This window comes from Procambarus clarkii, chromosome 78 (genome assembly GCF_040958095.1).
Source record: "Procambarus clarkii isolate CNS0578487 chromosome 78, FALCON_Pclarkii_2.0, whole genome shotgun sequence".
Taxonomy (NCBI): domain Eukaryota; kingdom Metazoa; phylum Arthropoda; class Malacostraca; order Decapoda; family Cambaridae; genus Procambarus; species Procambarus clarkii.
In genome coordinates, this window is record NC_091227.1 from 10009238 (window position 1) to 10036784 (window position 27547).

Here is a 27547-nt window from a genome sequence, read left to right on the forward strand (position 1 = left end):
GGTGGTGTGTGACTAGGTAAACTCATGGTAACTCTACATGGAGAGCCCAATAGGTTACGTTATGATTCACCAGTTGCCATTACACCGCTGACTGTATGAAGGGAAGTTGATACTTTAAGAGTTTACCTCACCTGTGGGGCCTCCGTCGACCTGTGGGGCCTCCGTCGACCAGAGTGCTCCGTCGACAAGGTCTGATTGGTCGGGTCACCCACCAGGGCTCGACCTATAGTAGGCGGTGTACCCTAGGGTGGTGTACCCTAGGGCACGGTACTGAAGCCTCGCACTCACCTGGAATTAAAAAAAAGTTGACATTAATACGGTGTATTTATGAAGAAAAAATACAAATTATCTATGAACGTGTATGAATATGAACCCCAGGACGACCAGCCACAGTTTGAACCCCCAGAACGACCGTAGGGCCAAGAGGAGCCGCCTCTCGTGGGGCCAAGAGGAGCCGCCTCTCGTGGGGCCAAGAGGAGCCGCCTCTCGTGGGGCCAAGAGGAGCCGCCTCTCGTGGGGCCAAGAGGAGCCGCCTCTCGTGGGGCCAAGAGGAGCCGCCTCTCGTGGGGCCAAGAGGAGCCGCCTCTCGTGGGGCCAAGAGGAGCCGCCTCTCGTGGGGCCAAGAGGAGCCGCCTCTCGTGGGGCCAAGAGGAGCCGCCTCTCGTGGGGCCAAGAGGAGCCGCCTCTCGTGGGGCCAAGAGGAGCCGCCTCTCGTGGGGCCAAGAGGAGCCGCCTCTCGTGGGGCCAAGAGGAGCCGCCTCTCGTGGGGCCAAGAGGAGCCGCCTCTCGTGGGGCCAAGAGGAGCCGCCTCTCGTGGGGCCAAGAGGAGCCGCCTCTCGTGGGGCCAAGAGGAGCCGCCTCTCGTGGGGCCAAGAGGAGCCGCCTCTCGTGGGGCCAAGAGGAGCCGCCTCTCGTGGGGCCAAGAGGAGCCGCCTCTCGTGGGGCCAAGAGGAGCAGTTTTCCTTTTTTTAAGGGTATGTTAAAACTCGTATAGATATATTATGGATGCATGTTGGTATTAATTCTTGAATGTGTGATCCTGCATTTACCGTCTGCGACTGAACAAAGTGAGCGTACCTCACACACACTACTGTATACCCCTTGTTGGGATCGAACTGTCGAAAACCCAACACATTTAAATAGATTTGTTCTGTAAGTGCTTCTCTTATTCTTTGTAATCCAACTGGATACTTTGATTTTTTTTCCAGGTGTCAGTCTCAGCTTGAAATTGTCAGGTGCGACACACTTAATTCTCCTGAGATCTGACTGAGGACAAGAAAATTTTGGAGAAGACTTAGTGATATAGGTGAATATATCCATTAAACACGGGGGTACCGTATATGTACAGTTAAATATATATATGTCGTACCTAGTAGCCAGAACACACTTCTCAGCCTACTATGCAAGGCCCGATTTGCCTAATAAGCCAAGTTTTCCTGAATTAATATATTTTCTCTACTTTTTTCTTATGAAATGATAAAGCTACCCATTTCATTATGTATGAGATCAATTTTTTTTTGATTGGTGTTAAAATTAACGTAGATATATGACCGAACCTAACCAACCGTACCTAACCTAACCTATCTTTATAGGTTAGGTAGCCGAAAAAGTTAGGTTAGGTAGTCGAAAAAAACATTAATTCATGAAAACTTGGCTTATTAGGTAAATCGGGCCTTGCATAGTAGGCTGAGAAGTGCGTTCTGGCTACTAGGCACGACATATATATATATATATATATACTAAAGTCCTAAAGTCCTACGTCCTAAGGTCCGTGTCGCTGGAGACTTGGAACACGCTGTCACAGCTGGAGCAAACTGGTCGGACACGGACGGACGGACGGACGGACGGACGACGGCGCACACGCACGCGCACACAAAAAAACGGCATGTCGACCGAATGGGAGTGAGTATAGTACTGTTCAGTTCATGCTCTGACCAGCACTCATTGCCTCGCCCGGTGATTCTGATTGGCTAACAGAATTCCCGCCACCGGACGAGCCACACCGTGCTGACCGTTAACGACCTTCACGGTCGTTAACCTTGTTCTTCCTGTAATATTGAAAGTATTACTATTAAATAACAGTGCTATTTTTTATAGCGACGCAATAACACGATAATGCATTCCGTAACACCCTTGACAGGAAACCATGAGACTCGTGTCATGTTCCCCGCTGTTCAAACGGGTTCCCCCGATATTCAAACGGGTTCCCCAGATATTCAAACGGGTTCCCCCGATATTCAAACGGGTTCCCCCGATATTCAAACGGGTTCCCCCGATATTCAAACGGGTTCCCCCGATATTCAAACGGGTTCCCCCGATATTCAAACGGGTTCCCCCGATATTCAAACGGGTTCCCCAGATATTCAAACGGGTTCCCCCGATATTCAAACGGGTTCCCCGCCTATTCATACGGGTTCCCCGCCTTTCATACGGGTTCCCCCGCTGTTCAGAGAACTAACCGCGAACTTGGAAAGATTTAAAATTACACCGTTAGTTTGGACACCCAATCACCTGCGAGTGTGCAGTTCACGTCACGGTCAGAGACGCCAAAGCCACCAATCACGAGCAAGAGTAGAGTTGACGCCACAAACCACGAGCCGTTAAGACAACCAATCACAAAGAAGTGTAGAGTTCGCGCCGAGCTCAGCGCCCCCTGAGCCGACCAATCACAGTCGAGTGAGTCTTCACCCTTCTCCCTCAACTCAGAAGACGTCAATATAATGATGGCAGAGTCAACGGCCCAGGTACACTCTGATGTCATCCACTTACATCACGCGAGAGCCTCCAGAGCCTCCAACACAAGAGTGATTGAAAAGGCAACGTGAAAAGGCTCTCAGCCAAATTGTTGGCATCTTGCGAATTACCAGGAGCGAGGTCTGAGGAGCACCGAGACGACGACTCAAACGTTTCATTAAGACATAAACGCCGACACCTTGACTGGCGGTTCGCACGACCCATATTAACCAGTTAGAAATTTCAGAGTCAATATTATCCACGTAAACAGAGGCTGAGCGAGCGAGCAGGGGCGTCAGTGAGTGGCCCTGGTGACCTCATACAAGATCCTCATCCTCAAGGGCTTCTTGGCGGGAAAAAAAGGGGGATCAGAATTTATCGTGGGAATCAATAACTTGAAATGAGACAGTAAATGGAGTAGATATTTATGTTGCATTCACCGGGGTTAAGAGGCGGGCCAAACTACTCCTCGACCATCGGACTCCGGTGCGTGAAAGGGAGCTACCATGCCAGTGGAGAAGGGAGGGAGGGGAAGGGGGGGTTCTTCCTCTGTTGGGCAGCAACGATTTAGAAAAGAAATCAGGTGACTAGAAACCACCCCAGCCTCCAATAAAACACATTTACAATCGCAACACACACACACACACACACACACACACACACACACACACACACACACACACACACACACACACACACACACACACACACAGGTCAGGGGTCCTGACTGGCTGAGTGGACAGCGCTCTGGATTCGTAGTCCTAAGGATCCTGATTCGATCCCCAGTGGAGGCGGAAAACAAATGGGAAGTTTCTTTCACCCTGATGCCCCCTGTTAACCTAGCAGTAAATAGGTACCTGGGAGTTAGATAGCTGCTACGGGCCACTACATGGGAATGTGTATGTGTGTGTGTGGGCGTGTGTTTAGAGAGAAATATATGTAATAGACATAATAAGAGGAACAATAAATTGGTTAGAAAGGCGGGGTCCAAGAACTAATAGCTCGATTCAGCAAATACAAATAGTAAATACACACACACACACACAGCCTATTATGCTTCAACAAGCTTCAAATAAAATATTAAAATTTAGACAAACGTATATTTACACATCCTGTGTAGAGTATTTTGTTTCCAGAACATGATGACATGAAGGCAAATCTCCCCATCTAAAGTAAACAACATTTGGAAAATGGCGAGTAAAAAACCTGTACCGAACAAAATATCTGTAGACAATTCTTTAAATATTAAAAGAATCGTCGAAGAACACCAACATTGGTGACCATGCCACGTTGAAGCCACAATAGCACGATGTATCTATGTGAAAATATTGAGGCAGTACATTCGGATCGAACCTGTGTCCCTGGACTTCCCAGGCAGCATTCCATAATTTGTCTGTGGAATGGGGGTAAAAATAGAGTGAAGGAAGTGTTCAGTCCTTATACAGACAAAAGTAACTAGAATACGATGCTATGTGAGCACTGAGGAACACACTTGAGGAGCAACAACCATGGAAGTAAAAGAGAGAGAGAGAGAGAGAGAGAGAGAGAGAGAGAGAGAGAGAGAGAGAGAGAGAGAGAGAGAGAGAGAGAGAGAGAGAGAGAGAGAGAGAGAGAGAGAGAGAGACAGAGAGAGACAGAGACAGAGAGAGAGACAGAGAGAGAGACAGAGAGAGAGAGAGACAGAGAGAGAGAGACAGAGAGAGAGAGAGACAGAGAGAGAGAGAGAGAGAGAGACAGAGAGAGACAGAGAGAGAGAGAGACAGAGAGAGAGAGAGACAGAGAGAGAGAGACTGAGAGTGAGGCTGAGAGTGAGGCCGAGAGTGAGGCCGAGAGTGAGGCCGAGAGTGAGGCCGAGAGTGAGACTGAGAGTGAGACAGAGTGAGACTGAGTGAGACTGAGAGTGAGACTGAGAGTGAGACTGAGAGTGAGACTGAGAGTGAGGCTGAGAGTGAGACTGAGAGTGAGGCTGAGAGAGAGACTGAGAGTGAGACAGAGAGACTGAGAGAGAGAGACTGAGAGAGAGAGACAGAGTGAGGCTGAGAGTGAGGCTGAGATAGAGACTGAGAGTGAGACTGACTGACTTTCTGGCTAGAGGCAAATGATTAAAGCTTTGAAATAATAAATGAATTGATCAAAGGAACAAACTTCAAGACGCCATGAAGATGGTTGTCAAGAGGAAGACATCCCCCCCCCCCCACATGCAAGAGCAATATGCTAGACGAGGCATAAGGAGACTTTTGTAGAGCCTGAGGTTACTGAGAAGTATCTCATTATTTTAAACCTGAAAAGAATATCCAACATTTTATAAAACACTGTTGACCTGTGTGAGATTCTGATGATGAATCAAGGGGCAAGGAGCCACTTTTGGTTAATTAAGCTGGTATGCAATCATCCAGAGTTTGCTTAAATTCAACTGGCAAAAACTCTTTTTTATTGACGTGAAAAGTTTCAGAGTTCAAAGTGTCTCAGAGGACGATGGTGTGAAGATGAGCCATGAGTAGAAGCACACTGCTGAGTTAAGCACTGACTGAGCACAAACTGAGCACAGACTGAGCACAGACTGAGCACAGACTGAGCACAGACTGAGCACAAACTGAGCACAGACTGAGCACAGACTGAGCATACCTGTACAGGTGACCACCGCGGGAGTCCCTAGCCTGCTGAGGTCTCACAAGCTCCTCGGATGTGACTGAGGAAACTTCCTACCTCCTGACAACCTGTTGATAGTTCCGGGGATCAACGTCCCCGCGGCCCGGTCTTTGATCAGGACTCTTAGCTATCTGGTCAACCAGACTGTTGGACGTAGCTGCTCGCAATCTGACTTATGAATCAGAGCTTGATTTAATCAGGAATTCTTTCCGAAATATTCTTTGCAAACTAACATTAATAACATTAGTAGGCCCAAGAGAAACAACAAGCGAGAAGGATTATTCAATAAATTCAATTTTAATAATAAAAGGATAGACTGGGAGAATATAAACAGGGAACTTGCAAAGCATTTAATGGGAAAATGTTCTAATACAAATCCTACACAAGGAATAGAAAAAAACTGACTTCTGAAGCCTATGAAGTCTGCCTGAAACATGTTCCTTCGAGGAAAGCCAGAAAGAGGTCCAACGGTAGAAAGAGAACGCAGACGACACTACAAAAGAAGGAGAAAATTAACGGAAATGCTGAAGCAGACACAACTCTCCATACAAAGAAGGAATAATTTATAACAGGGAGATTGAAGAAATCGAACAGAGACTGAAGTATTCATATCAGACTTGAAGAAAGATAATTAAAACAGCAATGCAATTCAAGTAAATAAAAAACCAAAATACTTCTTCACATATGCGAAATCAAAAGCAAAAACCACTGCCAGTATTGGACCTATTCGTACTAGTGAAGGTTCATACACTGAGGATGACAAAGAAATTAGTGAAATCCTAAAAAACAGCATGGGGACATGTTTAGCACCCCGATACACAACATGAAAGTGGAAGATTCGAACAACTTCTTTATGCGTGATATCCAAACACCTGTAAATATTACTGATATCAACACGAGCGTGACAGATTTTGAAAGAGAAAATCACAAGATTCCCATGCACTCAGCCCCAGGGTCCAGACTCATGGAATTCAATATTTATAAAGATACTGCAAAGTGCCAGTAGCACAGGCACTCAGTATAGTGTGGAGGAAGAGCTTGGACACGGGGGAGATACCAGATGAGCTTAAAGCAGCAGACATAGCCCCTCTACACAAGGGAGGGAGCAAAGCATTGGCAAAGAATTAAAGACCAGTTGTACTAATGTTCCACATAATAAAAGTATTTGAGAGTGATCAGGAGTCAGGTCACTAGTTTCATGGAGACCAATGACTTCCAAAATCCAGGTCAACATGGATTTAGAGCGGGAAGATCGTGCCTCTCACAGTTACTTGACCACTACGATAAAATCACTGAGGATTTTCACTGTATTCTGAAAACAGAATGCAGATGTGGTATACACGAATTTCGCAAAGGCATTCGACAATTGTGACCATGGAGTGATAGCACACAAAATAAGGTCAATGGGAATAACTGGTAAAGTAGGTCGCTGGATACTCAGTTTCTGTCGAACAGAACACAAAGAGTAACAGTCAACCATATAAAATCGAGTCAAAGGGCAGTTATAGCTCTGTACCTCGAGGTCCATTCCATGCACCACTGCTATTCCTAATTTTCATATCAGGTATAGACTCAAATACAAGTCACAGCTTCGTATCATCCTTTGCAGATGACACAAAAATCAGCATGAAAATTACCTCTGCTGAAGACATTGAAAAACTACAAGCAGATATTGATAAAGTTTTCGACTGCGCAGCAGAAAATAACATGATGCTTAACAGTAATAAATTCCAGGTACTCATATACGGTAAAAATGAGGACCTTATAACATAATACAGGGTACAAAACACAAACAAATTTGCCTATAGTAGGAAAGCAACAAGTCAAGGATTTGGGAATAACGATGTCTGACGACCTAACGTTTAGGGAGCATAACCAAGCAAATATTGCGTCAGCCAGAAAAATGATAGGATGGATTACTAGAATTTTCAAATCCAGGGATCCCATCACAATGGTTGTACTCTTCAAAATCACTTGTGCTGTCCCGTCTTGAGTACTGCTCAGTACTCACTTCCCCCTTCAGAGCAGGAGAGATTGCTGAAATAGAGGGAATACAGAGAACATATACGGCATACATAGACGCGATAAAGCACCTAAATTATTGCAATCATCTCACAGCTCTCCAAATGTACTCGCTAGAAACAAGACGAGAGAGATATCAAATAATATATACGTGGAAAATACTAGAGAGCCAGGTCCCAAATCTGCACAGTAAAATATCAAAATACTGGAGTGAACAGTATGGAAGAAAATGCAGAATAGAACCAGTGAAGAGCAGAGGTGCCATAGGCACAATCAGAGAACACTGTATAGACATCAGAGGTCCACGGTTGTTCAACATCCTCCCGGCAAACATAAGAAATATTGCGGGAACAATCGTGGACATCTTCAATAGAATACTAGATAGCTTTCTTCAAGAAGTGCCGGACCAACCGGGCTGTGGTAGGTATGTGGGCCTGCGGGCCGCTCCAAGCAACAGCCTGGTGGACCAAACTCTCACAAGTCAAGCTTGGCCTCGGGCCGGGCTTGGGGAGTAGAAGAACTCCCAGAACCCCATCAAGGGAAGTAAAAGAAGTCCCAGAACCCCATCAAGGGGAGTAAAAGATGTCCCAGAACCCCATAAGCTGGTATGAGGCGTTTTGTCAAGTTTTTTTGATAATAGTGTACATAATAAAAAAAAATTATGTTTTGCCTGAATTTTTTTTTAGTTTTTTTAGAAATTATTTTAGAAATTATTATTTTTTTTTTTTAATAATTGTGATGTTTTATTGAGTGGACTTTAGCCGTAAAATACCTTTGGATGTTCTCCAGGTCAGCCATTTCTCTAGCTTTAAATGAGGGCGTTAGTGAGCAAACATATTTCTCTCTAGAGAGCCCTAGTATCTTGAAATGTATCATCATTAGTATGACATTCCTTGTGTGAAAGGTTCTCCCTGGAAACACAAACCGAAACTGTCTCTATTTTCCGCTTGTTACAACTTGTAATAAAGTTGTTACATCTTGGCTTAACGTGTTTATGACGTATTAGAACGTTGTTACAACTTGCTATATTGGTTGTTATAACTGGTTAGGTGTTAAAACTTGTTCGAACGTTGTACCAACGTTGTAGTTTCGGTGTGTGTTTGGCTGGTGTGTGTGATAACAGCTGTTATCCAACCTGTCATTTGTCCTACAGTTGTGACACTCGATAAAACATCTACAGTATTGGGACCTCTTAAATCCCCTCACTAGAGCGCAGGCGTTGTAAACAATAATTTACATACAGAATTTACAGAATTACAGTAGTAGTACAGAATTTACGGTAGCAGAGGGTCCAAGTCTGCACGCGGAACTTGGACTCTGAAGGGGGAAGCCAGATTCACGAAAGCACTTACGCAGGCACTTACGAACGTGTACATCTTTCCTCAATCTTTGACGGCTTTGGTTACATTTATTAAACAGTTTACAAGCATGAAAACTTGCCAATCAACTGTTGTTATTGTTATAAACAGCCTCCTGGTGCTTCGGAGCTCATTAACTGTTTAATAATTGTAAACTAAGCCGCCAAAGACTGAGAAAAGATGTACAGGTTCGTAAGTGCTTCGTGAATCTGGCCCAAGGTTTTCTGCCATGATTACTCCCACATCTTTTACGTTGTTTTATCGGTCCACATAGTGTCTGATAACGTTTTATCGGTCCACATAGTGTTTGATAACGTTTTATCGGTCCACATAGTGTTTGATAACGTTTTATCGGTCCACATAGTGTTTGATAACGTTTTATCGGTCCACATAGTGTTTGATAACGTTTTATCGGTTCACATACTGTTTGATAACGTTTTATCGGTCCACATAGTGTTTGATAACGTTTTATCGGTCCACATAGTGTTTGATAACGTTTTATCTCTGATTTCCGTTTTTTCAAACTTTCGTGCAAATTAGAGTACAATCACCCTGCATTCTGAGTGCGCATATTAGCTAAGACTGCCCGCACTCTGACAACCAGCACCTCCCTACCACCACCACCCCTGCCGCCGCCACCACCACCACCCCCCCTGCCATCACCACCACCACCACCACCCCTGCCACCACCACCACCACCATCACCACCATCACCACCACTCCTGCCACCACCACCACCACCACCACCCCTGCCACCACCACCACCCCTGCCACCACCACCACCACCCCTGCCGCCTCTGGAAGCAACAATCGTCGTCACGAGAAATTAGTTTTGTGTGCAATACAAGTTCTGCCCGGAGGGGAGGGAGGGAGGGACGGAGAGAGAGAGGAAAGATGTGGGGGGAATGAAGCGGGAAATAAAGAAAGAAGGACAGGAGAAGGGGCAGAAAAAGAGAGAGAGGGAGAGAGAAGAAAGAAGAACATACCCCTTCCCCCCACACACACACACACCTGAAAGGCACACCTGAAAGGCACACCTGAACCTCGGCAATATCACGCCGACTCCTCCATCACACAAAATCGACTATTTTCCCCTTTTTATATTACCATCTATCTTCCAAATCTCTATTATTTATTTTCCCCTGCCTGCGGCTTAAAGCCCCAGCGATGATAACTTTGTGAGGGGGAGTGGGCCCCGACGTAATGGGGCCCTGACCTGAGATGTGGAGGCGTTTGTCGCCAGCGGTGGTGGTGCTGGTGGTGCTGGTGGTAGTGGTGGTGGGTGGTGGGTGCTGGTGGTGGGTGGTGAGTGCTGGTGGGTGCTAGTGGTGGTGGTACTGGTGGGTGCTGGTGGTGGGTGATGGGTGCTGGTGGTGGGTGATGGGTGCTGGTGGTGGTGCTGGTGGTGGGTGCTGGTGGTGGGTGCTGGTGGTGGGTGATGGGTGCTGGTGGTGGGTGATGGGTGCTGGTGGTGGGTGATGGGTGCTGGTGGTGGGTGATGGGTGCTGGTGGTGGGTGATGGGTGCTGGTGGTGGGTGATGGGTGCTGGTGGTGGGTGATGGGTACTGGTGGTGGGTGATGGGTGCTGGTGGTGGGTGATGGGTACTGGTGGTGGGTGATGGGTGCTGGTGGTGGGTGATGGGTGCTGGTGGTGGGTGATGGGTGCTGGTGGTGGGTGGTGGGTGCTGGTGGTGGGTGATGGGTGCTGGTGGTAGGTGATGGGTGCTGGTGGTGGGTGATGGGTGCTGGTGGTGGGTGGTGGGTGCTGGTGGTGGGTGCTGGTGGTGGGTGATGGGTGCTGGTGGTGGGTGATGGGTGCTGGTGGTGGGTGGTGGGTGCTGGTGGTGGGTGATGGGTGCTGGTGGTGGCTGATGGGTGCTGGTGAGTAGTAGGGATGGCAACGCACAGGCCCTTTTTTTTCTGGGGAAAAAAAGGGCCTGTGCGTTGCCATGGTTTTCAGGTGAATTTGGGGGGGGGGGGAAAAGGGCCTATGCGTTGCCATGGTTTTCAGGTGAATTTGGGGAGTCACAGATTTGGAATTAGGGAATTCTTATAATGAAAAATAATGTCATACGAGTTTGTTAAAGTTCTTATGAGAAAAATAATTTCCGAGACATAGAAGTTTGTTAAGGCCTTATGGGACAAATTCAAGTATCGTATGTATTTTTTTTTTTTATTAAGTTATGAGGTACATCTGCATTAGTGCAGCTACCCTAGACTATATGAAGTGGAGTACAGTGTGTCAAAAAAAAAAGCTAACTAGGTGATGCTATAAAATCCCCATCACACAGGATGGTTAGTCATACAGAGACATGTGATAGGCGGTCTGCACTGGCAGACTCCGGATGCATTTTGAGGATATCAACAACACAAGATTGAATAAGGTAGCAGTGGTAATACAAGTCCCCATCTCGCAGGATGGTTAGTCATACAGGGCCATGTGTTTAATAGCCTGCACTGGCAAATTTTGGGTATACTGTGAGGATATCTTCAAGAATACGAGAGTGAATAAAGTAATTGCAAAGCTCCAGGTACCTCATGCCAACTGGTCTGAAAGGTCTAATAACTGGGCATTCAGTGATGTAGTGCGGGAGATCATGCCGTAGTTCCTGCTCACAGAGTTTGCAACTGGAGTGCTCAGGATTGGGAGACCCGTCACCTGCAGCCACCTGCCACAGGTAACGGTAACCCAACCTGATCCTTGCAACCACTGTGTCGCACAGTCTAGTGGATGTTTTGTGCTGTCCATAGATGTAGGTTTCAGATCTGAACAAATCATAGCTTTTTATACTAGTACTTTCAGGTCGTTGGGAGTCAGTAAGTTCTTTCCTATCAGATCTGAATGTTTGGACCAATACAGTTTTGACAGCAGAGATATCGTATGTAGCGCTTAGGGTTTCCAGGAGAACTCTACGGACATATTTTACATGTTTTCAACTTACAAAATCGTCTATGTAAGCCATAGTTATTCATATAAATTTAGAAAATCACCTGTGTAAGTCATGGTTTTCAAGTCTCGTACATCACACCCCCCTCCCTCCCTCCCCCCTTACCTCGCAATCTGTCGCGTCACCTTTATTTACTTTACGCCCGGCCAGCCAGACCTCTTATCTTATCTTATCTTCTTCATAATATCTCGACCATCCCTCCTCTCTCTCTCTCTCTCCTCCTCCTATTTCCTTACAACTATTTTCAGAGTTTCAAATAATCATAGAAGTTTATTTATATATTTATGACCGAATTTGTAAAAGGATCATTTTCAGAGAATATTGTCTTAGATGTTTTGTTAAGGAAAACAGACAACTTATCCATAACACTTAGTTTTATATCCATTTACGGCTATTTCATCTGTAAAGACCAAATTGAACAGAGCCCGGTTTTAAGCTCATATTTCATCAGAGTCCAGTTTATACCTAAAAATGAAGAGAGTCCACTTTGAGAGCAAAATTCGTCAGAGTCTACTTTGTGAGCAAAATTAGTCAGAGACAGTATTCAGCTCATATTTCATCAGAGTCCAATTATCAACAGAAATTCGTCAGAGTCTACTTTGTGAGCAAAATTAGTCAGAGACAGTATTCAGCTCATATTTCATCAGAGTCCAATTATCAACAGAAATTCGCCAGAGTATACTTTGAGAGCAAATTTCATCAGTGTCCTGTAATCTGTGAAAATTTGACAGAGTCCATTTTATACCCAATTTTCGTCAGAGACCATTTTATACCTAAAAATGAACAGAGTCTACTTTAATAGCAAAATTCATCAGAGTCCAGTTTTCTAGCAAATTTCATCAGTGTCCTGTAATCTGTGAAAATTTGACAGAGTCCAGTTCTTGATCGAAATTCATCAGAGTCCAGTTTTTCTAGCAAATTCGTCAGAGTCTACTTTGTGAGCAAAATTAGTCAGAGACAGTTTTAAGCTCAAATTTCATCAGAGTCCAGTTTATACCGAAAATTCGCCAGAGTCTACTTTGTGCCAAAATATTCAGAGTCCAGTTCATGATCGAAATTAATCAGAGTCCAATTAAAGACCCAAATTTGACAGAGACCACATTTTCGCTACTAACAGTCCAATCCCCCTGAAATTTTAAACAGTCATATTTCAGACGTAGTAAATAAGATCAAGTCAGTTACAGAGCTCCAGCTCTTGTCCCCCTGTATTTTCATATTTGCTCTATATTCAGCTGTGTTCTTCACATTTTTTCCATGTTTTCTGTGTTCATTCCATGTTCTATAAATGTTCACAGCAAGCTCAGTTCAAATTTTTTCTGCCATTTTCCCCGTATGTTCACTATGTTCTTTGTCATATTTTCATGTGCATCATATGTTCTCTGTATAACTTTTTATACTCAATATTCATGTTCTCAATGTTCTTAGCTTGTTCTTCACACGTTCAGTGTTCATTCTTTGTATTCCCTATGTTCCTTATCATGTCTTCATATTCTCTATAAGTTCTTATTCCCTGCATGTTCACTCTATTCATCAACTTTTTCTTACGTGTTTTCTGTGTTCACCGTATGTTCACTGTGTTCATTCCCTTACTTAACCTCAATTTTTTTATGTTCTTTGTTTCTTCCATTCACTAACTAGTTCTTTGTCAAATATTAGCATCAGCAATACAGTTTCCTCAACAATTTTAGTCACCAAGTTTTTATTTGCAAAAACTATGTCAAAGTAATTCTCGTAGTCAACTTAATAGTTCTACCAGCCATGTTCTTAAACAAATCTACACTTTATTCAGTTCCAAATTTACAAAGACAAACCTTTCTTGTAACTTCTTAACTAAAAATCTTTCGCCAATCAACTGAAACATAGTCACTTTCCTCATTTCTCAACTAACTTATTATCCAATCAACCAAAAATTGTCAAAGGAATCTTTCCAACACTGTTCATAACTAAACTTATTCCCTAGTCATCAGAAAATAACCGTGTTCTTCATGTTTCATTGTCATTTCATAACTAAAAAATCTTTCGCCAATCAACTAAAAAACATAGTCACTTTCGTCATTTCTCAACTAAACTTATTATCCAGTCAACTAAAAATAGTCAGAAATAGCCTCGTTCAACACTGTTCTTAACTAAAACAACCTTTCTCTTAGCTGAAAATTGTCAAAGGAAACTTCTTTCAGCACTTTCTTAACAGCCGCTATGTTTCATCAAGAAAAAATTGTCAAAGGAAACTTTCCAAAACTGTTCATAACTAGCTTTTATCCATCGTCAATCAACTAAATAATAACTTTCATCATTTCTTAACTAAACTTATTCCCCAGTCATCAGAAAATAGTCGTGTTCTTCATGTTTCATTGTCATTTCATAACTAAAATTATCCATCAATCAACAGAAAAAGTCATATTCATCATTTCGTAACAGCCATTATGTTTTCGTCAAGTAAGAAAATATAGTCAAAGATATCTATCATCGTCGTTCTTAACTTCCATTTATACTTTGTAGAGCACTAAAAATAGTCAAATGTAACTTTTTCAACACTTTCGTAACTAAAATTATATGTCGCTAAGTAAGAAAAATAGTCAAATGTAACTTTTTCAGCACTTTCGTAAAAATTATATGTCGTTAAGTAAGAAAAATAGTCAAAGGTGCTCTCTGTAACACCAAAGTTACTCTTCGAGATAACAAAAAGACGCTCTCAAACACTCAAAAATTTACTCGCATCCTCAAAGTTATTCTCAGAGTCATCAAAAAGTTAATCTCAGTTATCAAAATGTTATTCTCCAAGTAGCCTTTCATTCATCAGAGAACTTTCTAAGACATCTTCGTTCATTAAAGTTAATCTCAGAGGCATAAAAGTTATTCTCGGAGCTATCAAAAAGTTAATCTCTAAAACAACAAAAGTTAATCTCTGTCATCAAAGTTGATCTGCAAGATATCTTCGAGTCATCAAAGTTACTTTTCATTACATCAAAGACGCGTTCAAATACTACCCATGTTCTCAGAAGTCATTCTCAAAGTTATTCAAGAGCTAACAAAAGTTATTCTCAGAGTCACCTTCGTTCTTCAGAGAAACTTTCCAAAACATCTTTGTTCATCAAAGTTATTCTCAGAGTTAACAAAGGTAATCTCTAACTCACTCTCAGTCATCAAAGTTAATCCAAGAGACGTCAAAGTTAATCCAAGACATCATCTTTCATCAAAGATATTCTCTCTAAGCCATCAATGTTCTTCTCTAAGACATAAAAGTTATTCTCTAAGTCAACAAAAGTTATTCTCTGAGCTAACAAAATACTACTCATGTTCTCAAAGACATTCTCCAATTCATCAATGTTGTTTCAAAGACATCAAAGTTAATCTCAGAGTTATCCAAAGACATTCTCAAAGTCATCTAAAGTTATTCTCTAAGACATCAAAGTTATTCTAAGAGTTATCAAAAGTTATTCTCAGTCATGTTATGTTATTCTCTAACTCTCTTCCATTCATCAAAGACATTCTCTAAGCCCTCAAAGTTATTCTCTAAGACAACAAAGTCATTCCCAGAGTCATCAAAAGTTATTCTTCGAAACATAAAATTTGCTCTGTAAGATATCTTCGTTCATCAAACTTATTCTCCGAGATATCTAAAGTTATTCTCAGAACAATCAAAAGTTATTATAAGACAACAAAAGTTATTATCAGAGCTACCCAAAGCTATTCTCAGAGTCACCTTCGTTCGTCAGAGAAACTTTCAAAACATCTTTGTTCAACAAACTTGTTTTCAAAGTCATCAAAAGTTAATCTAAGACATCTGCTTTCATCAAAGTTATTTTCAGAGACATCTAAAGTTATTATGTAAGACATAAAAGTTATTCTCAGAGACATCAAATGTTATTCTCGAAGTCATCAAAGATATTTTCAGAGACATCTAAAGTTAATTTCTATGTTATAAAGTTATTCTCAGAGACATCTAAAGTTAATCTTGGTCATCAAAGTTGTTCTCTAAACATCAATGTTGTTCTCCAAGACATCAAAGATGTTCTCAAAATCATAAAAGTTATTCCCAGAGCTATCAAAGTTTTTCTCAAAGTCATCAAAGTTATTCAAAGAGCTAACAAAAGTTATTCTCTAAGTAACCTTTCGTTCATCAGAGAAGCTTTCTAAGACATCTTCGTTCATCAATGTTGATCTCTAAGTCACCTTTGTTCATCAAAGAAACTCTCCTTCTTCCATCAAGTTATACTTTAAGACAACATTGTTGTTCTCTAAGACATCTTCAGGCATAAAATTTCTCCCCAAATGTAACTAGTTCAGCTTTTCATATCAAACTTACACTTCTGTTAAATATATTTTCTTAGACATTTTACCTTTTAAACTGTTCTCTGAACTACACTGTTCAAACCTACGTAACCTATCCTCTCCACCCAATGTTACTTAGTTAACGTAACGTTCCTAAACCTAACTTTACCTATCCTATCCTAACATAACTTACCTTACCTTACCGACCTTTCCTAACTTAACCTGCTTAACCTATCTTACCTAACTTTACCTATATTACCTTACCATACCTTACCTATCTTACCTGACTTTACCTATCTTACCTAACTTAACCTGCATAACCTAACTTTACCTATGTTACCTTACCTACCTTACCTATCTTACCTAACCTAACCTATCCTAACTTTACCTATGTTACCTTACCTTACCTACCTTTCCTAACTTAACCTGCTTAACCTATCTTACCTAACTTTACCTATGTTACCTTACCTTACCTACCTTTCCTAACTTAACCTGCTTAACCTATCTTACCTAACTTTACCTATCTTACCTAACTTTACCTATGTTACCTTACCTTACCTACCTTTCCTAACTTTACCTATCTTACCTAACTTACCTACATTACCTAACTTAACTTAACCTGCTTAACCTAACTTACCTTACCTAACTTATATAACTTATCTTACCTATCCTAACGTAACCTAACTTGCTTTACCTAACTTAATCTTACATTCCCAAACTGATGTATCCTAACTTATCTAGTCAAACCAGACATGATCTAACTTAAGTATTCCTTCTTGTCTTTGTGTTTCGTCAATCATTGTCTCATATTCATTTACTCATTTCATTAGTTAATTTCTCAAATGGTCACTTATGCATTTCAAGTGCTATTTTGTTAGAGATTGGATATTTAAGCATTTCAAAGAATTATAATTTCTCAAATGGACGTTTTTGCATTTCAAGTGCTATTTGTTAGAGATTGGATATTTAAGCATTTCAAAGAATTTTTGTTATATATGGGCATTTACTCATTTCAAGGGATAATTTCTCAAATGGACGTTTTTGCATTTCAAGTGCTATTTTGTTAGAGATTGGATATTTAAGCATTTCAAAGAATTATAATTTCTCAAATGGACGTTTTTGCATTTCAAGTGCTATTTGTTAGAGATTGGATATTTAAGCATTTCAAAGAATTTTTGTTATATATGGGCATTTACTCATTTCAAGGGATAATTTCTCAAATGGACGTTTTTGCATTTCAAGTGTTATTTGTTTAAGATTGGGTGTTTAACCATTTCAAAGGATTTTTGTTATATATGGGAACTTACTCGTTTCAAGGGCTAATTTCTCAAATGGTCATTTTTGCAGATCAAGGGTTATTTGTTAAAGTTCATCAAGTTGCCCATAAGTTGTATTTATTATGTTTGTTATCATATGTTCTTATTCCCCAACCCCTTAACCTAACCTCTTGTAATCTTAGTGTATTTATTATGTTTGTTATCATATGTTCTTATTCCCCAACCCCTTAACCTAACCTCTTGTAATCTTAGTGTATTTAGTAGGTTCTATCTTATGTTCTTATTCCCCAACCCCTTAACCTAACCTCTTGTAATCTTAGTGTATTTAGTAGGTTCTATCTTATGTTCTTATTCCCCAACCCTTTAACCTAACCTTTCAGATGTAGTTTGTTGAATATATTATCCTTTTCCTAACCTTTCAGATGTAGTTTTGTTTCTCCTTTTTGTATATTTTTACCCAAACCCACCATCCCACTTAACCTTCTTTCCTTCTTTACTTTGATTCTCCTACTCCTTCTAACCCTCCTTTTCTATCTCTCTCCCTTATTCTCTCTCTTCCTCCCCCTCTCTCTCCCTCATTTGCTCAAATGCTCTCTTGTTTCTCAAATTCAAGTCTTATTGCTCCCATTCTCACACCCTCATTCTCATTCACTTAGTTTTTCTTTTTCTCAATTCAAGTCTTAGTGCTCCCATGCCCACTCTCTCTCTCATTCTCTCTCTTCTTTGGTCCCATTTTCTTCCGCCCCCTCTCTCTTACTCCTTGCTCTTCTTTCATGCTCTCACTCCCTTGAGCTCTTGTTTCTCAATTTCAAGTCCTAGTAGATCTGATTCTTTACTATTGTAATTTTTATTATTACTATGATAAAGAATGAACTTATATGTGAAAACAAAGTAAAGAAGGAAAGAAGGTTAAGTGGGATGGTGGGTTTGGGTAAAAATATACAAAAAGGAGAAACAAAACTACATCTGAAAGGTTAGGAAAAGGATAATATATTCAACAAACTACATCTGAAAGGTTAGGTTAAAGGGTTGGGGAATAAGAACATAAGATAGAACCTACTAAATACACTAAGATTACAAGAGGTTAGGTTAAGGGGTTGGGGAATAAGAACATAAGATAGAACCTACTAAATACACTAAGATTACAAGAGGTTAGGTTAAGGGGTTGGGGAATAAGAACATATGATAACAAACATAATAAATACACTAAGATTACAAGAGGTTAGGTTAAGGGGTTGGGGAATAAGAACATATGATAACAAACATAATAAATACAACTTATGGGCAACTTGATGAACTTTAACAAATAACCCTTGATCTGCAAAAATGACCATTTGAGAAATTAGCCCTTGAAACGAGTAAGTTCCCATATATAACAAAAATCCTTTGAAATGGTTAAACACCCAATCTTAAACAAATAACACTTGAAATGCAAAAACGTCCATTTGAGAAATTATCCCTTGAAATGAGTAAATGCCCATATATAACAAAAATTCTTTGAAATGCTTAAATATCCAATCTCTAACAAATAGCACTTGAAATGCAAAAACGTCCATTTGAGAAATTATAATTCTTTGAAATGCTTAAATATCCAATCTCTAACAAAATAGCACTTGAAATGCAAAAACGTCCATTTGAGAAATTATCCCTTGAAATGAGTAAATGCCCATATATAACAAAAATTCTTTGAAATGCTTAAATATCCAATCTCTAACAAATAGCACTTGAAATGCAAAAACGTCCATTTGAGAAATTATAATTCTTTGAAATGCTTAAATATCCAATCTCTAACAAAATAGCACTTGAAATGCATAAGTGACCATTTGAGAAATTAACTAATGAAATGAGTAAATGAATATGAGACAATGATTGACGAAACACAAAGACAAGAAGGAATACTTAAGTTAGATCATGTCTGGTTTGACTAGATAAGTTAGGATACATCAGTTTGGGAATGTAAGATTAAGTTAGGTAAAGCAAGTTAGGTTACGTTAGGATAGGTAAGATAAGTTATATAAGTTAGGTAAGGTAAGTTAGGTTAAGCAGGTTAAGTTAAGTTAGGTAATGTAGGTAAGTTAGGTAAGATAGGTAAAGTTAGGAAAGGTAGGTAAGGTAAGGTAACATAGGTAAAGTTAGGTAAGATAGGTAAAGTTAGGTAAGATAGGTAAGATAGGTTAAGCAGGTTAAGTTAGGAAAGGTAGGTAAGGTAAGGTAACAGGTAAAGTTAGGTAAGATAGGTTAAGCAGGTTAAGTTAGGAAAGGTAGGTAAGGTAAGGTAACATAGGTAAAGTTAGGATAGGTTAGGTTAGGTAAGATAGGTAAGGTAGGTAAGGTAACATAGGTAAAGTTAGGTTATGCAGGTTAAGTTAGGTAAGATAGGTAAAGTCAGGTAAGATAGGTAAGGTATGGTAAGGTAATATAGGTAAAGTTAGGTAAGATAGGTTAAGCAGGTTAAGTTAGGAAAGGTCGGTAAGGTAAGGTAAGTTATGTTAGGATAGGATAGGTAAAGTTAGGTTTAGGAACGTTACGTTAACTAAGTAACATTGGGTGGAGAGGATAGGTTACGTAGGTTTGAACAGTGTAGTTCAGAGAACAGTTTAAAAGGTAAAATGTCTAAGAAAATATATTTAACAGAAGTGTAAGTTTGATATGAAAAGCTGAACTAGTTACATTTGGGGAGAAATTTTATGCCTGAAGATGTCTTAGAGAACAACAATGTTGTCTTAAAGTATAACTTGATGGAAGAAGGAGAGTTTCTTTGATGAACAAAGGTGACTTAGAGATCAACATTGATGAACGAAGATGTCTTAGAAAGCTTCTCTGATGAACGAAAGGTTACTTAGAGAATAACTTTTGTTAGCTCTTTGAATAACTTTGATGACTTTGAGAAAAACTTTGATAGCTCTGGGAATAACTTTTATGATTTTGAGAACATCTTTGATGTCTTGGAGAACAACATTGATGTTTAGAGAACAACTTTGATGACCAAGATTAACTTTAGATGTCTCTGAGAATAACTTTATAACATAGAAATTAACTTTAGATGTCTCTGAAAATATCTTTGATGACTTCGAGAATAACATTTGATGTCTCTGAGAATAACTTTTATGTCTTACATAATAACTTTAGATGTCTCTGAAAATAACTTTGATGAAAGCAGATGTCTTAGATTAACTTTTGATGACTTTGAAAACAAGTTTGTTGAACAAAGATGTTTTGAAAGTTTCTCTGACGAACGAAGGTGACTCTGAGAATAGCTTTGGGTAGCTCTGATAATAACTTTTGTTGTCTTATAATAACTTTTGATTGTTCTGAGAATAACTTTAGATATCTCGGAGAATAAGTTTGATGAACGAAGATATCTTACAGAGCAAATTTTATGTTTCGAAGAATAACTTTTGATGACTCTGGGAATGACTTTGTTGTCTTAGAGAATAACTTTGAGGGCTTAGAGAATGTCTTTGATGAATGGAAGAGAGTTAGAGAATAACATAACATGACTGAGAATAACTTTTGATAACTCTTAGAATAACTTTGATGTCTTAGAGAATAACTTTAGATGACTTTGAGAATGTCTTTGGATAACTCTGAGATTAACTTTGATGTCTTTGAAACAACATTGATGAATTGGAGAATGTCTTTGAGAACATGAGTAGTATTTTGTTAGCTCAGAGAATAACTTTTGTTGACATAGAGAATAACTTTTATGTCTTAGAGAAGAACATTGATGGCTTAGAGAGAATATCTTTGATGAAAGATGATGTCTTGGATTAACTTTGACGTCTCTTGGATTAACTTTGATGACTGAGAGTGAGTTAGAGATTACCTTTGTTAACTCTGAGAATAACTTTGATGAACAAAGATGTTTTGGAAAGTTTCTCTGAAGAACGAAGGTGACTCTGAGAATAACTTTTGTTAGCTCTTGAATAACTTTGAGAATGACTTCTGAGAACATGGGTAGTATTTGAACGCGTCTTTGATGTAATGAAAAGTAACTTTGATGACTCGAAGATATCTTGCAGATCAACTTTGATGACAGAGATTAACTTTTGTTGTTTTAGAGATTAACTTTTTGATAGCTCCGAGAATAACTTTTATGCCTCTGAGATTAACTTTAATGAACGAAGATGTCTTAGAAAGTTCTCTGATGAATGAAAGGCTACTTGGAGAATAACATTTTGATAACTGAGATTAACTTTTTGATGACTCTGAGAATAACTTTGAGGATGCGAGTAAATTTTTGAGTGTTTGAGAGCGTCTTTTTGTTATCTCGAAGAGTAACTTTGGTGTTACAGAGAGCACCTTTGACTATTTTTCTTACTTAACGACATATAATTTTTACGAAAGTGCTGAAAAAGTTACATTTGACTATTTTTCTTACTTAGCGACATATAATTTTAGTTACGAAAGTGTTGAAAAAGTTACATTTGACTATTTTTAGTGCTCTACAAAGTATAAATGGAAGTTAAGAACGACGATGATAGATATCTTTGACTATATTTTCTTACTTGACGAAAACATAATGGCTGTTACGAAATGATGAATATGACTTTTTCTGTTGATTGATGGATAATTTTAGTTATGAAATGACAATGAAACATGAAGAACACGACTATTTTCTGATGACTGGGGAATAAGTTTAGTTAAGAAATGATGAAAGTTATTATTTAGTTGATTGACGATGGATAAAAGCTAGTTATGAACAGTTTTGGAAAGTTTCCTTTGACAATTTTTTCTTGATGAAACATAGCGGCTGTTAAGAAAGTGCTGAAAGAAGTTTCCTTTGACAATTTTCAGCTAAGAGAAAGGTTGTTTTAGTTAAGAACAGTGTTGAACGAGGCTATTTCTGACTATTTTTAGTTGACTGGATAATAAGTTTAGTTGAGAAATGACGAAAGTGACTATGTTTTTTAGTTGATTGGCGAAAGATTTTTTAGTTATGAAATGACAATGAAACATGAAGAACACGGTTATTTTCTGATGACTAGGGAATAAGTTTAGTTATGAACAGTGTTGGAAAGATTCCTTTGACAATTTTTGGTTGATTGGATAATAAGTTAGTTGAGAAATGAGGAAAGTGACTATGTTTCAGTTGATTGGCGAAAGATTTTTAGTTAAGAAGTTACAAGAAAGGTTTGTCTTTGTAAATTTGGAACTGAATAAAGTGTAGATTTGTTTAAGAACATGGCTGGTAGAACTATTAAGTTGACTACGAGAATTACTTTGACATAGTTTTTGCAAATAAAAACTTGGTGACTAAAATTGTTGAGGAAACTGTATTGCTGATGCTAATATTTGACAAAGAACTAGTTAGTGAATGGAAGAAACAAAGAACATAAAAAAATTGAGGTTAAGTAAGGGAATGAACACAGTGAACATACGGTGAACACAGAAAACACGTAAGAAAAAGTTGATGAATAGAGTGAACATGCAGGGAATAAGAACTTATAGAGAATATGAAGACATGATAAGGAACATAGGGAATACAAAGAATGAACACTGAACGTGTGAAGAACAAGCTAAGAACATTGAGAACATGAATATTGAGTATAAAAAGTTATACAGAGAACATATGATGCACATGAAAATATGACAAAGAACATAGTGAACATACGGGGAAAATGGCAGAAAAAATTTGAACTGAGCTTGCTGTGAACATTTATAGAACATGGAATGAACACAGAAAACATGGAAAAAATGTGAAGAACACAGCTGAATATAGAGCAAATATGAAAATACAGGGGGACAAGAGCTGGAGCTCTGTAACTGACTTGATCTTATTTACTACGTCTGAAATATGACTGTTTAAAATTTCAGGGGGATTGGACTGTTAGTAGCGAAAATGTGGTCTCTGTCAAATTTGGGTCTTTAATTGGACTCTGATTAATTTCGATCATGAACTGGACTCTGAATATTTTGGCACAAAGTAGACTCTGGCGAATTTTCGGTATAAACTGGACTCTGATGAAATTTGAGCTTAAAACTGTCTCTGACTAATTTTGCTCACAAAGTAGACTCTGACGAATTTGCTAGAAAAACTGGACTCTGATGAATTTCGATCAAGAACTGGACTCTGTCAAATTTTCACAGATTACAGGACACTGATGAAATTTGCTAGAAAACTGGACTCTGATGAATTTTGCTATTAAAGTAGACTCTGTTCATTTTTAGGTATAAAATGGTCTCTGACGAAAATTGGGTATAAAATGGACTCTGTCAAATTTTCACAGATTACAGGACACTGATGAAATTTGCTCTCAAAGTATACTCTGGCGAATTTCTGTTGATAATTGGACTCTGATGAAATATGAGCTGAATACTGTCTCTGACTAATTTTGCTCACAAAGTAGTCTCTGACGAATTTCTGTTGATAATTGGACTCTGATGAAATATGAGCTAAATACTGTCTCTGACTAATTTTGCTCACAAAGTAGACTCTGACGAATTTTGCTCTCAAAGTGGACTCTCTTCATTTTTAGGTATAAACTGGACTCTGATGAAATATGAGCTTAAAACCGGGCTCTGTTCAATTTGGTCTTTACAGATGAAATAGCCGTAAATGGATATAAAACTAAGTGTTATGGATAAGTTGTCTGTTTTCCTTAACAAAACATCTAAGACAATATTCTCTGAAAATGATCCTTTTACAAATTCGGTCATAAATATATAAATAAACTTCTATGATTATTTGAAACTCTGAAAATAGTTGTAAGGAAATAGGAGGAGGAGAGAGAGAGAGAGAGGAGGGATGGTCGAGATATTATGAAGAAGATAAGATAAGATAAGAGGTCTGGCTGGCCGGGCGTAAAGTAAATAAAGGTGACGCGACAGATTGCGAGGTAAGGGGGGAGGGAGGGGGGTGTGATGTACGAGACTTGAAAACCATGACTTACACAGGTGATTTTCTAAATTTATATGAATAACTATGGCTTACATAGACGATTTTGTAAGTTGAAAACATGTAAAATATGTCCGTAGAGTTCTCCTGGAAACCCTAAGCGCTACATACGATACTTGAATTTGTCCCATAAGGCCTTAACAAACTTCTATGTCTCGGAAATTATTTTTCTCATAAGAACTTTAACAAACTCGTATGACATTATTTTTCATTATAAGAATTCCCTAATTCCAAATCTGTGACTCCCCAAATTCACCTGAAAACCATGGCAACGCATAGGCCCTTTTTTCCCCCCCAAATTCACCTGAAAACCATGGCAACGCACAGGCCCTTTTTTTCCCCAGAAAAAAAAGGGCCTGTGCGTTGCCATCCCTACTACTCTGGTGGTGGGTGATGGGTGCTGGTGGTGGGTGATGGGTGCTGGTGGTGGGTGATGGGTGCTGGTGGTGGGTGATGGGTGCTGGTGGTGGGTGATGGGCTGTCAAAATATTGCCCTCCTAATGAAATATGAATATATTTCCTTCGCCTCAATTACTTCCGTGTGAAGACTCTTATGAGAGTGAGAGCTCAGAGAACGCAATCCATCTCTTAAAAAGCTGCTTCCTGATGTTGGTCTCAGCCTCTACGGTGTTGAGAGACTTCACTCATCAGCGGCCGGGCGACCAAAAATGAACTACATAACCAATGACAGTTTCACTAAACCACGGGTTTAGTGAAACTGTGAAATGGACAAGCAAGTTTTGGTAAAATTGTTAGGATGTCGTCCAGAACACCTGAGTCAATAAAATAGTTACACAGTTGGTGGTACAAGAGGCCAGGAGGTCTAAAGTCCTTTACGGTTTCACATTCAACAATATAGTGTTCTAGTGAATGTATTAAAGGTTTTTCCACAGAGTTTACAATCGTCGGTCTCGCTTCATGCAGGTCGGCGTTCTATCCCCGACCGTCCACAAATGGTTGGGCACCCTCCCAAATCCTTATCCTGACCCCTTCCCAGTGCTATATAGTCGTAATGACTTGCCGGTTTACCCCCCTGATAGTTAGTCCCTTACCCATCAGCGCCGGCTCATGAGCTCCCCCTGAACTCGAACCCGCGCCACACAAGCAGCACCACCAGCTGTGTGACAACCGCCGGGCAACATTACAGGGAGCCAGACTCCGGCCCATGATACATCTGGCTGTAGCTACACAATGTCCCGTCCGGCCACCACTTGCTGCAGCTCTGCTGAGTCTTGCAATATATATGAAAAATGGCATTTGATTTTTTTTTCTCCCCCTCTAAGCTATAGCTCAATTTCCCGCGTATCGTATTTTGTGGGGGAAAAACGTGCATCATGCCGGCCGCGGGTCCACTAAATACGTTATAAATTGTGGCATGGGGGAAAAAAAAAGAATGATTTAACGAGTTTTTTACGAGATTAACGACTCTATTGAGTGAGTTTATACGGGGTTATTTTTTTTTGTTTTAATTCTTTTGTCGGTACACTACTTCCTTACGTTTTCTTTGATTACGTTGTAATCTGCGAGTTTGTGCAGTGTGTGTCGGTACAATTTGATGTTATTGCGCGCGTGACCGCAATTCTATGCGCGCGTGACCGCAATTCTATGCGCACGTGACCGCAATTCTATGCGCGCACTTCACCCTAAGCGCACCCCACACTTGCGGACACCCGCACAGTCAACCAGCCTCACCCTCACCAACAATCATCTCTACTACACCAACCCGTTCTCGCACTTTCGTATAGTCAATGTTGACTTATTAAATACGTGCATATGTGACATACTAAACATGCTAGTTTACCTTGAAAAGCTTCATAGAAAACACCGACCTTACCTAACCTTCTTAGTATGTTAAGATAAGCATTCCTATTGCTTCGTAAACATACTAAGAAGGTTAGGTAAGGTCGGTGTTTTCTATGAAGCTTTTCAAGGTAAACTAGTGTGTTTAGTATGTCACGTATGCACGTATTTAATAAGTCAATATTGACTGTAAGAAAGTGCGAGAACGGGTTGACTACACACCCATACACCCACCACACAACCTCCCTGCCCCTCAGAGTCAGAAACAGACAGAAGAGGTACAATCAGCGAACCATCAGATGCGCGACAACAGATTATTGAACCCTCGTATATATTGATGGCCGACACTCCCCCCTCCTTCCCCTCTAAATCCTCCCCCCAACTCACCCCTTCCCCTTCCTTCCCAAGAGAGAGGGGAGGGAAGGAACTGATAAGAATAAAGCAATGCGTGGAGGGGACAGTGTGAGGGGAGAAGACGGAGATAAGGGAGAGACTGAGAGGTGAGGAAGGAGGAACCTGATGACTGGAAGGATAGTGGGGCAGAGGGGTGAATGGAGAGAGAGAGCGAGAGAGCGAGAGAGCGAGAGAGAGAGAGAGAGAGAGAGAGAGAGAGAGAGAGAGAGAGAGAGAGAGAGAGAGAGAGAGAGAGAGAGAGAGAGAGAGAGAGCGAGAGAGAGAGCGAGAGAGAGAGCGAGAGAGAGAGCGAGAGAGAGAGCGAGAGAGAGAGCGAGAGAGAGAGCGAGAGAGAGAGCGAGAGAGAGAGCGAGAGAGAGAGCAAGAGAGCGAGAGAGAGCGAGAGAGAGAGAGAGCGAGAGAGAGAGCGAGAGAGAGAGCGAGAGAGAGAGAGAGAGAGAGAGCGAGAGAGAGAGAGAGAGAGCGAGAGAGAGAGAGAGAGCGAGAGAGAGAGAGCGAAAGAGAGAGAGAGCGAGAGAGAGCGAGAACGAGAGCGAGAGAGCGAGAGAGAGAGCGAGAGAGAGCGAGAGAGAGCGAGAGCGAGAGAGAGCGAGAGCGAGAGAGAGCGAGAGAGAGAGAGAGCGAGAGAGAGAGAGAGCGAGAGAGCGAGAGAGAGAGAGCGAGAGAGCGAGAGAGCGAGAGAGCGAGAGAGAGAGAGAGAGAGAGAGAGAGCGAGAGCGAGAGAGCGAGAGAGAGCGAGAGAGAGCGAGAGAGAGAGAGAGAGAGAGAGAGCGAGAGAGAGCGAGAGAGAGCGAGAGAGAGCGAGAGAGAGCGAGAGAGAGAGAGAGAGAGAGCGAGAGAGAGCGAGAGCGAGAGAGAAAGAGAGCGAGAGAGAAAGAGAGCGAGAGAGAAAGAGAGCGAGAGAGTGAGAGAGAGAGGGAAACACAGGACAGCTGGCGACAAAAGGTGTGGGAAGGGCACAGATAGAGAGTGGAAGAGGGAGGGGATGCAGAGGATCACCATTGGGTATAGTGAAGACAGGAAAGGATGGAAGGGAAGGACTGATTGATTGACGATTCCCAAGCGAAGCAAAAGTGAAGTCCCAGACGCAGATAAATCGAAGTCTCGGTGTAGTTGACTGGCAATTTATACAAAGCTTTCCAGTACACATACATCTTCGACCCTTCTACACAGCCA

At 40.6% G+C, this 27547-nt stretch overlaps 1 protein-coding gene across 1 annotated transcript in view; it reads left to right on the forward strand.

Moving 5' to 3' along the window:
- Positions 1–367: 367 nt before the first annotated feature.
- LOC138357456 (collagen alpha-2(I) chain-like) overlaps positions 368–27547 on the forward strand; it is a 34660-nt gene continuing 7480 nt past the window's right edge. The window contains exons 1-2 of the mRNA XM_069314312.1: positions 368–974; positions 2141–2536. Of these exons, the coding sequence (XP_069170413.1) occupies positions 368–974; positions 2141–2536 (1003 nt within the window). The remainder of the gene's footprint in view (positions 975–2140; positions 2537–27547) is intronic.